At 44.8% G+C, this 13416-nt stretch overlaps 2 protein-coding genes and 1 long non-coding RNA gene across 4 annotated transcripts; 2 read left to right on the top strand and 1 right to left on the bottom strand.

Annotated features, from left to right (window-relative positions):
• The first annotated feature begins 49 nt into the window (after positions 1-49).
• LOC135236632 (uncharacterized) lies at positions 50-1628 on the top strand. Its single transcript, XR_010324636.1, has 2 exons — positions 50-772; positions 902-1628. It is a non-coding gene; the product is annotated as an uncharacterized LOC135236632 (long non-coding RNA).
• LOC135236627 (B-cell CLL/lymphoma 7 protein family member B-A-like) lies at positions 1374-7173 on the bottom strand. The gene is made up of 6 exons (XM_064303097.1): positions 6216-7173; positions 5442-5517; positions 5067-5169; positions 4198-4362; positions 3543-3628; positions 1374-2841 (listed from the first exon to the last, which is right to left on the bottom strand). The coding sequence occupies exons 1-6, from the start codon at positions 6305-6307 to the stop codon at positions 2755-2757; spliced, it is 609 nt and encodes a 202-aa protein (XP_064159167.1). The 5' UTR covers positions 6308-7173; the 3' UTR covers positions 1374-2754.
• Positions 7174-7293: 120 nt separating this feature from the next.
• Positions 7294-12165, top strand: nsun5 (NOP2/Sun RNA methyltransferase 5). Of its 2 annotated transcripts, XR_010324630.1 has the most exons (11): positions 7294-7527; positions 7956-8075; positions 8208-8379; positions 8551-8659; positions 8822-8960; positions 9077-9192; positions 9449-9627; positions 9977-10181; positions 10610-10795; positions 11094-11288; positions 11755-12165. XR_010324630.1 is itself a non-coding variant. In XM_064303091.1 (10 exons), exons 1-10 carry the CDS (start codon positions 7435-7437, stop codon positions 11236-11238), a joined length of 1464 nt encoding a protein of 487 aa, XP_064159161.1. In that variant the 5' UTR covers positions 7294-7434; the 3' UTR covers positions 11239-12165. The 2 variants fall into 2 exon arrangements, 1 of the variants encoding a protein (XP_064159161.1); XM_064303091.1 differs by having other exon boundaries at positions 11094-12165.
• Positions 12166-13416: the final 1251 nt, after the last annotated feature.

Genomic DNA, 13416 nt, shown 5'->3' with positions numbered 1-13416 from the left:
TTTGTTGTCATGTGTAGCAAATTACACAGATTACGTTTCTGTTGTTAGTGCAGTTTAACTCATTTCCTTTATTAACTCTTTTTACATTATGTTTATATTTATGTTTGTTCTTGGCACTCACAAAAAAAAAAAAATATATTTTAGTCAAATTTCCAACCTGGCAATCTCTTTCCTTTGAGAGCAAATGATTGAGTGAGCCCGATCTCTTAAAGGCTCCGGCATGTAAAATACAGCAAGGCTCTAGGGATCATGGGAAATTCCTGGCCACAGCAGTCTCCAGTCCTGTAAGACGGCCAGGCCGTATACGGAAAGCACCTGGAACTACAGCTCTGGCTAATGCGCAGTGCATTCTGGGTAACCCCAGACTGGAAGCGCCATAAAATAATCAATAGAAGGATTCCAGAGGTTCTCCCTGAGCAAAACGTTTGAGATCCACAGGAGAGTAGCACTGACTGAATTGGTACTGTTTAACGGATTCTGACCGTTTCATTGAATTAGTGTGCATGCTACTGTGTTTTCCTTACACACTTCCTGCTTGAGGAGACAAATCTGAGAAGTCCACCATGTTACGACAAAAGCCCGCTAAAGCTAACTGAAGCAGAACCCCAGAGTGCGCAAATTCACATGAAGCTGGTTATATAATATGCTGATTAATCTTAAACATTTTCATAATGCAAGCTGCTGCTGGCCATGATGACCAAAAGACAGTAATTTGTGCCTTGGTACATAGCAAACTTCTCAATTCCCTGGAAATTAGAGCGAGGATGGACAGGTAAGAGAAAGAAGCTGCTTTGTCTTGCAAACATTTTTTTTGTTGTTTTTTAAGAAGTGTCACTCGGCTTTTGTGCAGTAAAGGTTTGTTTAATACTCTGAGCAGTGAAACAGGTCTCGCTGTGCCCAGTGTGTTTCCATCGCAGGCCTCGGGACTATGGAGAGAGACTGAAGGGGAGTCTATGACCAGCCAGGACATAACATGTGGGACAGGCTCAAGGTTCGAGTGTAAAAATGCCCTGAGCCGTAATGGACTCACATTCCAATAAAATAATCTAGAATCATAATTAATGAAATTTTACATTGATACGCAAACAGCCCTCACTTAAAAGGCAACTGTAGACAGCATTTTGGGATGGTTTGTGTGCCGTCCACCAAGGTACGTGCAGGTAGGGCACACCCCACGGAGAGCCTGGTACTTTTTCAGGTCTTTGATTGCCACAGGAAAAAAAGACAATGACCAGACATGCTCATTTCTTACAAACACGACCTTCTCCACTCACTGAGCTCATGTAAACACACAGAATTTTAATCCAATTTTATATGCCATTCTAAACAAAGCTTTTGCCAAATTTCTTCTAGAAAGCATTGTAATAAACTCGTTTATGAAAAAAAGTTGTTTATTAACAGAACCCCTTTGACATCCAAATCAAATAAAATGACAGAGGCATTTTTAAAAGTGTGTTCTCAACACAGAAAATCTGTAAACCATTGTTGGTAGATTAAGGTAATTTAAGAATACCCAAATATGTGGATGCAAGTGGGAACTGACCGGCTCTTTCACTGAAAACGTTTAAAAAACGTAAAGCCACTCTTCCATAAATTATGAAAAGAATTCAATTCAAAATACTCTTTTTTTAAAGAAACTGCAAGGTACAGCACATTTCATCATATAAAATATCACCAATAACACAAAATTGTTTAATAACTTACATGTTCCAATTCCCTACTGCCAAAAAAATAAAAAATAAAGCGTTGAAAATTGCTTTCAGTGTGCACACTAAAAGCAAACTGTTAATTGAAACAATTTATCCTCACAAGAAACTCTACATTATAATTTCATGTAAAACAGTGGTATTGCAGAAAAAAAAAATATACTGGTCTTAACGCTGAGATCAGTATGAGAACACTTAAAATAATATAGAGAAAAGCACTTTCAAGATCTGTCAAAAATACAAGAAAAATCAAAACTCTTAGATGTCTTTTAAATGGGAACACAAGTTAGCGCAAAAAACCATCAGACCCAAAACAAATCCAAAGAAAGACTGGACTACTCAAGTGAACTAAAGTGTACCTGAATGAACTTTCACTTCAAGAAAAACTCCACACAATTTCAACTGCTATATATACTGTACATATGAAACCACAATTTATTTGCTCCATTTGAAAGACTGTACCTATAGGAATTACTCCGCACACAGAAAGCAGTATTCGTCCAAATGTTAAATATCCCGTTGACAAAAAAAGATTAAAATGTATTCCAAATTCATATTTGGCTTGGCTGAAACAAAAATAAAAAGAATTAATGACAAAACAGGGCATGATGGTTTTTCATCTACTTGTAAAAAAGCCTTTAAGTACTCTAGGCACTTGGCAGTACAGGCCATACAAACCCAACATATAAAGCTATCGTTTAAATACACGCATATTAATTTCCAGTCATAGAAATTTACAAGACAAGCTGAAACATGTGCCTTACATTTGTTTATGCCATGCTAAGTTTAGGGCTGGACTGCCTCCCTAATACAATATGGCTCACTCGGGTAACAGTTATCCTGTGAATGTGATATCGTGCCCAAAGGTTTGGCGGCAACAGAAAAAAAAAAAATTCACACAAATGAAAACAAAAAACACTTCAAAAAAAATACTTCAAACGCAGGAGAATACTGAGGCGTGTGGTCCTGGGCGTGTCCGTCGCAGCCGAAGGGAGCGGAACCGCAGAGACGGCAGTGCACTCTGGGGCCGGGTGAAGTGCATTGTGGGCTAGCTCAGGGGCGTGGTCTGCAGGACCGAGCTCTCATCCGTACAGACTCTCTTTAACGGTGGGCCTCCAGAACAGTCCTCTTCCTCCTGAAAACCAGCGCGGTTGAGAGCACAGAATCCACGCCCGCGTTTCTGAGCTAAAGATGAATCAGCAGTGCTTTGCTACTGTACAGCTAACGGACCAAGAGTGAAACCGTTTTTCTCTGATGAAACACATTGTGATGCGAACATTAGATAATATTCAAATTGCCTGAATATTCATTTGAAATAATGAATATTATATAGCGAGGGAGAGGCAGGTAGAGCGGCAGCAGGAAGGTGTGCTTTACCTGGCTAGCGAGGGAGAGGCAGGAAGGTGTGCTTTACCTGGCCAGCGAGGGAGAGGCAGGAAGGTGTGCTTTACCTGGCCAGGGAGGGAGAGGCAGGAAGGTGTGCTTTACCTGGCCAGCGAGGGAGAGGCAGACAGGTATGCTTTACCTGGCCAGCGAGGAAGAGGCAGGAAGGTGTGCTTTACCTGGCCAGCGAGGAAGAGGCAGGAAGGTGTGCTTTACCTGGCCAGCGAGGGAGAGGCAGGAAGGTGTGCTTTACCTGGCCAGCGAGGGAGAGGCAGGAAGGTGTGCTTTACCTGGCCAGCGAGGGAGAGGCAGGAAGGTGTGCTTTACCTGGCCAGCGAGGGAGAGGCAGGAAGGTGTGCTTTACCTGGCCAGCGAGGAAGAGGCAGGAAGGTGTGCTTTACCTGGACAGCGAGGGAGAGGCAGGTAGAGCGGAAGCAGACAGGTGTGCTTTACCTGGACAGCGAGAGCCAGCGAGTCCTCTTTAATCAGCGTCGGAGGCTCATCGGCATCGGCGGAGATCGGCATCGACGTCTCCGAGTCTGAAAAACAAAACAGCACCGCCACCACCATCATATGAAACCTAACCGACTTACTGCTCGCTTCTTATATTTATATGTTATATTTGCACAAACATGCTGTTTGCACAACATGTTGTACATATATTTTAAAAAAATGTTTTTATTTATTTTAAACTATTTACTCTGTTATTTATCCGACCTTGTTTGCCTGCTGTGTTTGTTGTTGCACCACTTTCTCTACTGCTGCCGTTTACCCTAATTTTTTATCTTGATTTTAGTTTTGTCCTTAGCTCTTAAATGTTTTTTTAAAATATCCTTCAATCACCCTGTTTTTTTCTGTCTTTTTATGTACAGCACATTGAGTTGCACCTGCTGTCGGAAACGCTTTATAAATAAAGTTTGATTGATTGATATCAAGTATTTGGGAATCTGTGCTTTTTTCCCCCCTCTTCATTCATTTCTGCATTTTCTATAATCTGTGCCTATCAGTGATGGTGTGTGGTGTCTCGTCATTTCCCTCTGGGATTAATAAAGTTCTTATCTCGTCTGGTTTTATGATTTCGGGCCCTGGCGCTGTGCAGTGCCCTTACCCGCTAAGCTCTCCTGCCCCAGGGTGGGGGGCTGGGAGTCGTCGGTTCGGAAGTCGGAGATGTGGGCGGGGCTGACGGGCTCACTGGGCTGGGGGCTGGAGCTGCTGCTGCTGTCCACTTTGGGCTGGTAGGCGTCCGACAGGGAGCTCTGGTTGCTGTTCTCATCTGGAGCAAAACAACAGAAATGAGGCAGGGTGACAATGTAGTGTACTGCAAAGGTTAGGATACTGTGTGCTTGTTAGTGCAGTGGTTAGGATACTGTGTGCTTGTAAGTGCAGTAGTTAGGGAACTGTGTGCTTGTCACTCAGAGGTTGCGGGTTCAATTCCCAGGTCAGACATGGCTTCTTTATCCTTGAGCAAGTTACTTGGCCTGAATTTCTTCAGTAAAATATCCAGTAGTATAAATGGGCTGTATGTTAAAAAAAAAATATATATATATTAAACATAACGTGAAATAAAGTTTGCTTCAAAAGGAGGTTTATTCCCTTTGTGCCACTGAATGGAATAATTTGTTAATGTCATGTGTTTTTTCCTGTTGTATATTCGGTGTGCGTGTGTGAACCCACTGAACAATCTGTGAATTACAGATGTATACCTGTATTTATTTATGTTAATATTGTGCTGTTGCATTGTATTGAGGCATGTGCACTGTATGGAATGTGCTGTCAAATTTCCTCTGGAAGGACAATAAAGAATCTAATCTCATATAAGCTTTATAGGTCACTCTGAATAAAGGCATCTGCTCAATGTGTGAATGTAAATGTAGAGTAACAGAATCCTCATTTTCACTAAGTTCACCTGATCATTAATCTCATTAGCACCACTTCCTCGTGAGACGAGAGGGTTGTTAAATGGATGCGTTTTCCTACCCTGAAAGTCCAGCAGGACTGAGCGAGCTTTTTCCGAGACCTTGTTTGCGGAAAAGTTCTTCAGCTCTCTCGCTCCTCCCACACCAACCTTGCTCCTGTCTTTCTGCGGATGAAAAAGAAACAGGGGAACAGAGAGCATGAACCTCCTGAGATCTCACTGAGATCTGCTTAATGTCACATTTGTTGATCACAAACATTTTCCACAATCAATTTTTTTGGGCACTGATAGCAAGTTATTGTGTTTATTGTGTTATAGATTAATCAACACATCTACTCCAGTGCTTCTGAACTGTGATTGTGTATGAAAAACATAATCAAAATGTATGTAGTCCAACATCACTGGCAGACTGTCCACTATAATGACATATGTCCTACCTCTTTGCTGTCCACCACTGGCACCCACTTAAATATCCGCAAAGATGTGTCTCCTACAGTCACCCATTTCTTCTCCCTGTGAACAAAGAAAATGTTTTCTTCCTGGGGTAACTGCCAAAGGTCACAAGCTTCCAAGGAACGTCCATGGGACATCATATTTTTTAAACAATCCCTGCTCAATTGCATAAATTATAGCTCACTGTTATGGGACAACACATATATAGGATAGAGAAGTGCAGCTGGCTGCAACAGTTAATGTGTACAAAAGATTAAGGACTGGTAGTAATTAGCTTCCTGTGTTTTTAATCCGACAGCGCTACCCTATCCATGAGCAATAGTATAATACTAAGCAAGTAAAGATGAACAATATTTTCGACCGTCAAGCTATCTTCCAGTGTTATTTGTTGCCAATTGTCTCAGTGAAAGTTGTGGTAACCGGTGATCACGATATAGTGAATAGTTAATGAGCCTCTAAAGTTAATCGCCATAATGTCAGATAAATATTTTTGGTAGTAGTTAGTTGCACAACAATTGACAGATGGACACGCCTTTGCTACGGGGAAACCTTCCAATCAGCCTTTCACAGTCGTTTTTTAGGTACACCCTCTTACCAACAAACCACCGGTTGATTGGACGACCAGCTGAACCCTTTCACTATTGGCTAGATCTTGTGTCATTCTGTATTCGCAGTACCACTGCCACACGAAAGTTTATGTTTCAGAAATGTTCAGATTAGATACGTCTTAAACAAATTATATACCAGTTTTCACTTACCATCTACGAACCCTCTCGATGGCTGCCATGACTTTCTTCATGTCATCTTTAGCGCGGCTGCGAGTCTCCGCTCGAACTGAGCGTCCCGACATTTTGAACCTTGGTAGTAACTTTCAATACTTCTTTCTCGCCTTCTTTTCCGGCTCCTTCCCCGAATCGGTCACAATATTTGTACTCATAATCTCGCGACACTTTTTTTTCCTGCCCGAGAGAACGCCCCGTATTTATATCCGATGATTTCAATGCTGTTCAGTCAATGTTATAACCAGTCAGGTTGGGTATTTTTCACATGTATTATTTCAGGACACTTGATATTTTCGATATAATTTCATCAATTTCTTTTCAGCACATGATATTTTGTTCTACTAAATAAAACTCCAAATTCTTATGTATGCCATGGTCGTCCACACAGCAATTGACAAATATTATTCAAGTAATGGCTTGAGTTCAATTCACAAACTTGTTAATTTGTTTAAGCACAATAACAATGAGCTTACGATGGAAATCAAATCATTCTCCGTATTGGGAACTGTAGAATTGACTTAATTTGGAATTGTAGAATTGTTAACAGGCACATATTTTACATTAAATACAGGCTTACTGTGTCTAAAGATGTTTACCCATATAGGTTATATAAGCCCATTTAAGCTACACTGTGCCTGGCTATACTATTCAGGAATGTCCAATTCTGCACCTTCCAAATCACAATAGATCGTTTCTCTATGAAAACCCTCCATCCACTGTCAAACCTAGGAAAGGGCTTTAAAAAAAACGCTGACTGCAGAAGACCTAGTTGCACGTTTGATAAAGGTTGTGTGTTCTTTTCAATCTTCTTTACAACTCATTAGTTGGAGAATATCGATAAATCATTAACCCAACAAACAAATGACATCAAACGGAAGTTATTTCACGTGAGATATTCATGTTACTATTTTTCGGTGGGTCGGTAATCCTTATTTGAATTATTTATCTAATCCGTGGCTGTTCGAAATGAGTATATTTCAGCGCGGCGAGACCTTAGTATATCATACCGATTCATATGATACACTGCCAACGTTAACCGATGTGTCGTAAATGAAGTTATGTTTGCAGCAGTCCGTAAAGTGATTTAATAGATGGTGCTGGCATGCCATGCGTTAGTAGTTTCTTTGGGTTGCCAGCAATAGCATTACACGTCAAGACTGAATCTAGACGTAGACGTACATCTAGGTAATACACTATGGCGTTATATTTAAAAGCGGCTGAGATACTGGACAAAGTGGAGCGCAAGGAGGGAGCTGTTAAGACCTTGGTGTACGACAGTAAATTTCAGGTGAGGCAGTGCTCGTTTTGATGCATACTCGCAGCTTGCGAGAGATATTTGTTCAAGATAATTAAAACGACTATAAACACGAGAACGGGATCCGTGTTTACTGTAAAAACGGCTATGATGATCTGAGCACTCATTGCGATTCCTGACAATAAACATGTAAAATCAAACGAGCGCCAAGTGCGATGTGATGTTAAATAGGAGGACTCAACAGAAAAACAGTGGTTTCTGTAAAGTGGTAAAATCATATACACGTGTAAATACCAGGAAATAAAAACTGATTGTCTGTACTTTTGAGTCATATTTATCTCAAATCTAAATGCCTTTTATATATAGCAAAATAACTAATTCCACTCTGCCGTTAACGTACTTTCGGGAGACTGTAGCTATTAACCAACCTAACGGTAAGTTTTGATATGTTTTCGTCGCAGAACATCAAGCAGCTCTTTGCCTTGGTCTGTGAGGCGCAGAAATTCTCCGCCGTGCTTCAAGACATCATCACGGCGACCAAACTGCTCAAGGACACCAAACTCAGAATGAACTTGGCCAAAGTAACTTTAAGACTTATTCGTACCTTTATAGAACATTGGATATAGTCCAGTATGCTTCAAGTAAAAAAATACATTTGCGTTGCCACTGCAGTGCGTGCGTAAACGGCTGTTTTTGCATCGGTCCGTTCCCAGGTTCTGGTGTACGACCTGCTGATTGGGCAGGGACTGAAGTGCGGCGGGAGCTGGAAAGCGATGATGATGAAGCATCGCTCGCGGCTGCAGTCCGAACTAGCCCGCATGAAGATCAAGAAAAAGGTCAGCCGCAACCAGGACCTGCTGCCCACGAGCAGCGGCCAGATCGAGGGTAAGCCGCTCCCGCTGTCACAGCGACATGCGTGGGCACTGCAGACTAGTGATCCACCAGGCTACTACCTCTGCAGATTCAAAAGATCCTAAAAGTCCACAGGATAACTGTAGATATATCATCGGGTAAGGATGCATAATTTGAATGGGTCTGTCCCTGTCTATTCCACAGGCAATCAGTTGCCACGATACGTGCGCGTGAACACACTGAAGACCACTGTGGAAGATGTCATCGACTATCTGAAGAGAGAAGGATTCAACTATCATGGGCAGGCTGGCAGGTGAGCATTTAATGTCTGTGTCGTCTCATATTCAAATTCCACCTTGGGACACAGTCGGCAGTACATGCTATTGGTGTGCCAATTTTATACTTAACTGTCATTTTAAGATGTATGACCGGGTTTACCTGTGTAGCAACGGCCGCTGTGTTGTTGATTCCGCAGGATGGAAGATCTGCGAACCTTGTCTGGGAAAACGTTTATCTTGGACCTGCACCTCCCCGATCTCCTTGTGTTCCCTCCCAAAACGGACTTCCACGATCACTTCCTGTACCAAGCCGGACACGTCATCCTGCAAGACAAGGTGCGAATCTGTACGCAGCCCCAAAATGAATGTGCTTCAGTGGCCGTAGACCTGCGTCAGCCATTTTAATTCAAATTACTTTAACCCCTTTTTTTTTGCTTCCTGTGTCCCTGCAGGCCAGCTGTCTCCCTGCGTACCTCCTGAACCCCCCTGCAGGGGCACAGGTTTTGGACGCCTGCGCCGCCCCCGGCAACAAGACCAGCCACCTGGCCGCCATCATGCGCAACAAGGGGTACGGACTGCGGTCGCATCCAGGTTACTTTCAGTGTGAAGCTGGGTCAAATGCTTGTTTGAAATACTTAAACTCTTCAGCTCAGGGATCTAAGTCTTGTCATGGAGGCCTGGAGTGTAACAGACTTAAGCATTTAAATGCTGAAACGAGAAAACAGACAGACACTACGGTTTGGGGATCCCTGTACCCCCACACCTCTCAGCTGCTTGTCAGTGAGCTGACCCCCCCCCCCCCCCTTCCTTGTCCTACTAAACAGGAAGCTGTTTGCGTTTGACCTGGATGCGAAACGCCTGTCCACCATGAGCACTCTTCTGCTGCGGGCCGGTGTCACATGTCAGCAGCTGGCCAATCAGGACTTCCTGAAGGTGGACCCAGAGAGCCCAGAGTACAGCAGGGTGGAGTACATCCTGCTGGACCCGTCCTGCAGTGGCTCAGGTAGGGCACAGGAGCTTTAGGGCTTGGGCTTAAATGGTAATGTGTGTGTGAAGCTTGGGTGTGTGTGCGTGCCGCTCAGTGAAAGGGGGTGTGTGTGTGTCACCTCAGGGATGGTGTGTGCCCACGCGCGCACACTCCCAGTGATAGTGGTAGTGTGTGTGTGTGCGCGTGCGTGCTCACACTCCTCAGTGATAGTGATAGTGCGTGTGCCTGCTCACTCCTCAGTGATAGTGGTAGTGTGTGTGTGCGCGTGCGTGCTCACACTCCTCAGTGATAGTGATAGTGCGTGTGCCTGCTCACTCCTCAGTGATAGTGATAGTGATAGCGTGTGTGTCTGCGCACACCTCAGGGATGGTGTGTCTGCGGGACGGCTGCTCGGAGCCCCAGGAGGGGGCGAAGCGTCTGCAGGCCCTGGCGGCGTTCCAGCTGCGCTGCCTAAACCACGCCCTCCGCTTCCCCTCCCTCCGCCGCCTGGCCTACTCCACTTGCTCCATACACACGCAGGAGAACGAGGAGGTGGTGTCTGCCTGCCTGCAGCACAACCGGGGCTACAGGTAACTCAGCGTGGAGGGGGGGCACAACCAGGGCTACAGGCAACTCAGCTGGGGGGGGGCACAACCAGGGCTACAGGTAACTCAGCGTGGGGGGGGCACAACCAGGGCTACAGGTAACTCAGTGGGGGGGGGCACAACCGGGCTACAGGTAACTCAGCGTTGGGGGCGGGGTAGGCAGGGGGGAGCCACTCCTGCTGAGAAATGAAACGTTAAGATCAGATCTCGCTGTCGTGAGAGAAATACATCCTCGTCTCTGGCTCAGCAGCTTGGTGTTGCAAAGTCCCACATCATGAGTAACATTACATTTATTTTTTAACACCGTCACTGAAAAGTCATTGAAGAGTTTATGAATGTGGTAGGAGTAGGAGGCACTGCAAATGGCCACTCCCGTGTCTGACCTCGGCTCCTCTGTCCCCCCTCCCGCACAGGCTGGTTCCCCTCCTGCCAGGCTGGCCCGAGCGGGGGCTGCCCCCCCTGCCCCAGTGCCTGCGGGCCAGCCCGGGCACCACTCTCACCCACGGCTTCTTCGTGGCCGTCCTGGAGCGCCGTCCCGAGGGGGAGGAGGAGGAGGAAGAGGAAGAGGAGAAGGTTCCGGAAACGCCTTTGCCAATCAGGTGAGTCACTGTCAGACTACCCAGCTGAGGTGCCCAGTGCTGGTCCCACACACACAGGGAGAGGCTGCTTATTTATACTTTACTAAAATCAGAAGCCAATTCAGACCCTGTAAATCCAATTAGGTGAGTTAACCATGTAATCAAATTGGTCATTAAATTGATAATTTAATGACCAATTTGATTACATGGTTAAGTGCTGAGTAACAAGAAAATAGTACTTCTTACATTGCCATAAGATTATGAGCCTGACAGGTGAGGCCAGGTAACCTGTAACGTGATTGGTCATTGTCCTTCTCAGCCCTCCAATCAGTGCCAAACCCCAAGTCACCGGTGACAACGAGATACAGGACCCCGGCGCCATGGAGACGCAGCCAGAGAACCTGACGACCAAGAGGAAGAGGAAGAGGAAGAACAAAAAAAAGAAAAACAGAACCCAAAGCTGAGGACGACATGGCTGATCTTCCCAAGCAATCCAAGCAGAGCAGGCCAGGGGGTGTAATGGTGACGTTTTTATTGAAACCCATTTAAACTCCAGACACTGGTGTGAACAGAGGGAGGAGAGCACGCGTTACATTACACACTGCTCCAGTCCGGACACGCACACTTTCCCAGAGTCCAGCAGGGGATCGATCAGCCGTGGAAACGCACCAGCGTAGACACGCACGCACGCACTCTCACTCGCACACGCACACACAGATCAATCGTCTCGGACTTCACCGCATCCCTAGTCGAAAGAGTTAAAACAGCATTCAGTGGGTCTGTATTTCTGTAAAAATTTAAAAACAATCGGAGTTGCTTCATTCATTTTAAGTGACACAGAACAGAAGTCTGGTCCCTAAATCAGTCTGTTTTCTCTCTCACTGTCACACACTCTCACACACCAGTCAATACTTCCAACACTCTTGTACTCATTTATAAACAGCCTTTCACAGTCAAACTGTTTGTTTTTCTCCCACAAGGGACTCTGGTGGAGTAGAGGCCTTTGTGATCTACCATCCAAAGTCCCAAAACCATGAAAAGCAGAAGCAGTTTGGCATGAGCACCCCAGAGACATCAGTATCGGGAAAAACAGAACATGCATCAACTACAAAAGCATCCAATTTTCATACTTAAATACATTTGAAATTTCCTGTCTGTAATGGCTCGTTTGAGGGGAAATAAATGTGATGATCAAGCTACAGATGTCAGGTGGCATTTTGGCTCCTGCCAGCCATCCCCAGGCAACGCCTCCCTCACTGAGAAATCCGCAACGCTGTGCGCCAGGACAACGCGATTTGGGGGAATCCTGGGAATTTCCACCGGATATACTGTAATAAAAACCACAAAGCTAATTAAAGAGGTTGGGCTCATTTCTCCAGCTCCTGCGGTCAGCTCTGGCTCTGGGTGGTGACTTCATGCGTGCGTACCGAGTCCAGTTTCCCGAGCGAAAGAGTAAAATGCACGGCTAACGTGCGCACACAGTTGTATGATCTGAAACGGCCGTGTTGCATGCCAGGTTGTTGAAGGTCAGCGTGAACATGCAAACGAGCGCTCTGCAGACACGGGTGACCTTTGAACTCCCGAGCTCAGACCCCTCCCATATCCAAATCAGTCATTTCCATGGCGATGCGTTTCCACACTGCTTCGGACACCGCCGGCTGTGCATTTGAGTGCCGTACGGTTGACACAAAGCGGTCACACGTGAGAGGCGTGGCTTCAACACTCCCCAAGAAAGGCCAACCAATCAGAGCACACAGCTGAGGAAGGCCACGCCCCTCTCTAGCCAGACAGACCTGACTGCAGTAATATGAAAACTACAGACCCAGTACTCATCCACATTAAAAGCAGCAACATCTACCAGCCAGACATTTTTCCTTCTTTATTTCACCTTCTGCAGCTAAGTAAAGAAAATTCCAAAAACAAACAATCATTCTGGAAAAGATAAAACAAAAAAACAAACAATAAAAAACAAAGCTATCTTTTTTGTAAACATATTTGCCTCAGTGAGCCAAGCTTGAAGGAATTCAAAATAGCAAACTGCTTTAATACAAAAATATAGCTGTGATTTTTCAGCTCATTTAAATAATTTGAATATCTGTTGCCTGCATTTAGCCAATCACCCCCTAGCTCACTCACACAGTCCAGTCAGCTACTCAACCCAGCCACAGAAACACAAGCTGGAGCACATTTTAACCACAGACATTAACACCCACAACACTTATTATCCGTAAGAGTATGTACAAAAACAGCATATCTAATATCAACTCCAAGTCATTCTACTACATGTCAGTAAATAAAAAAAAAAAAGTTAAAATTTCTCACTAAAAGGAAATACTGTTTATTTTACAAACTGTCCTCTCCCCCCCCTCCACTCCCCCACTCCAGCTTGTGACCAGTCTTGAGTCGTTTAACTCAGTAGCTGCAGAATCAAATTTATTCATGCACCCAAAAAACATTTAAGAAGTTTTAACATTAAATAGTAAAAAAAACCAAAAAAAAAAAAAAAAACCTTGGACTTAACCAAAGTACAAATTAAAAATTCACTCAAGTTGGATTCATCTCCACCCAGGATTGCCACATCCCGCCCGCCCCGCCCCTGAAACCCCGCCCCTGCCCGAAACCCCGCCCCCTGGCAGGAGATC

This window comes from Anguilla rostrata, chromosome 12 (assembly GCF_018555375.3).
Source record: "Anguilla rostrata isolate EN2019 chromosome 12, ASM1855537v3, whole genome shotgun sequence".
NCBI classification, from domain to species: Eukaryota; Metazoa; Chordata; class Actinopteri; order Anguilliformes; family Anguillidae; genus Anguilla; species Anguilla rostrata.
Note: the sequence above shows the minus strand (reverse complement) of the source record. Positions and strands in the feature narration are given on the sequence as shown.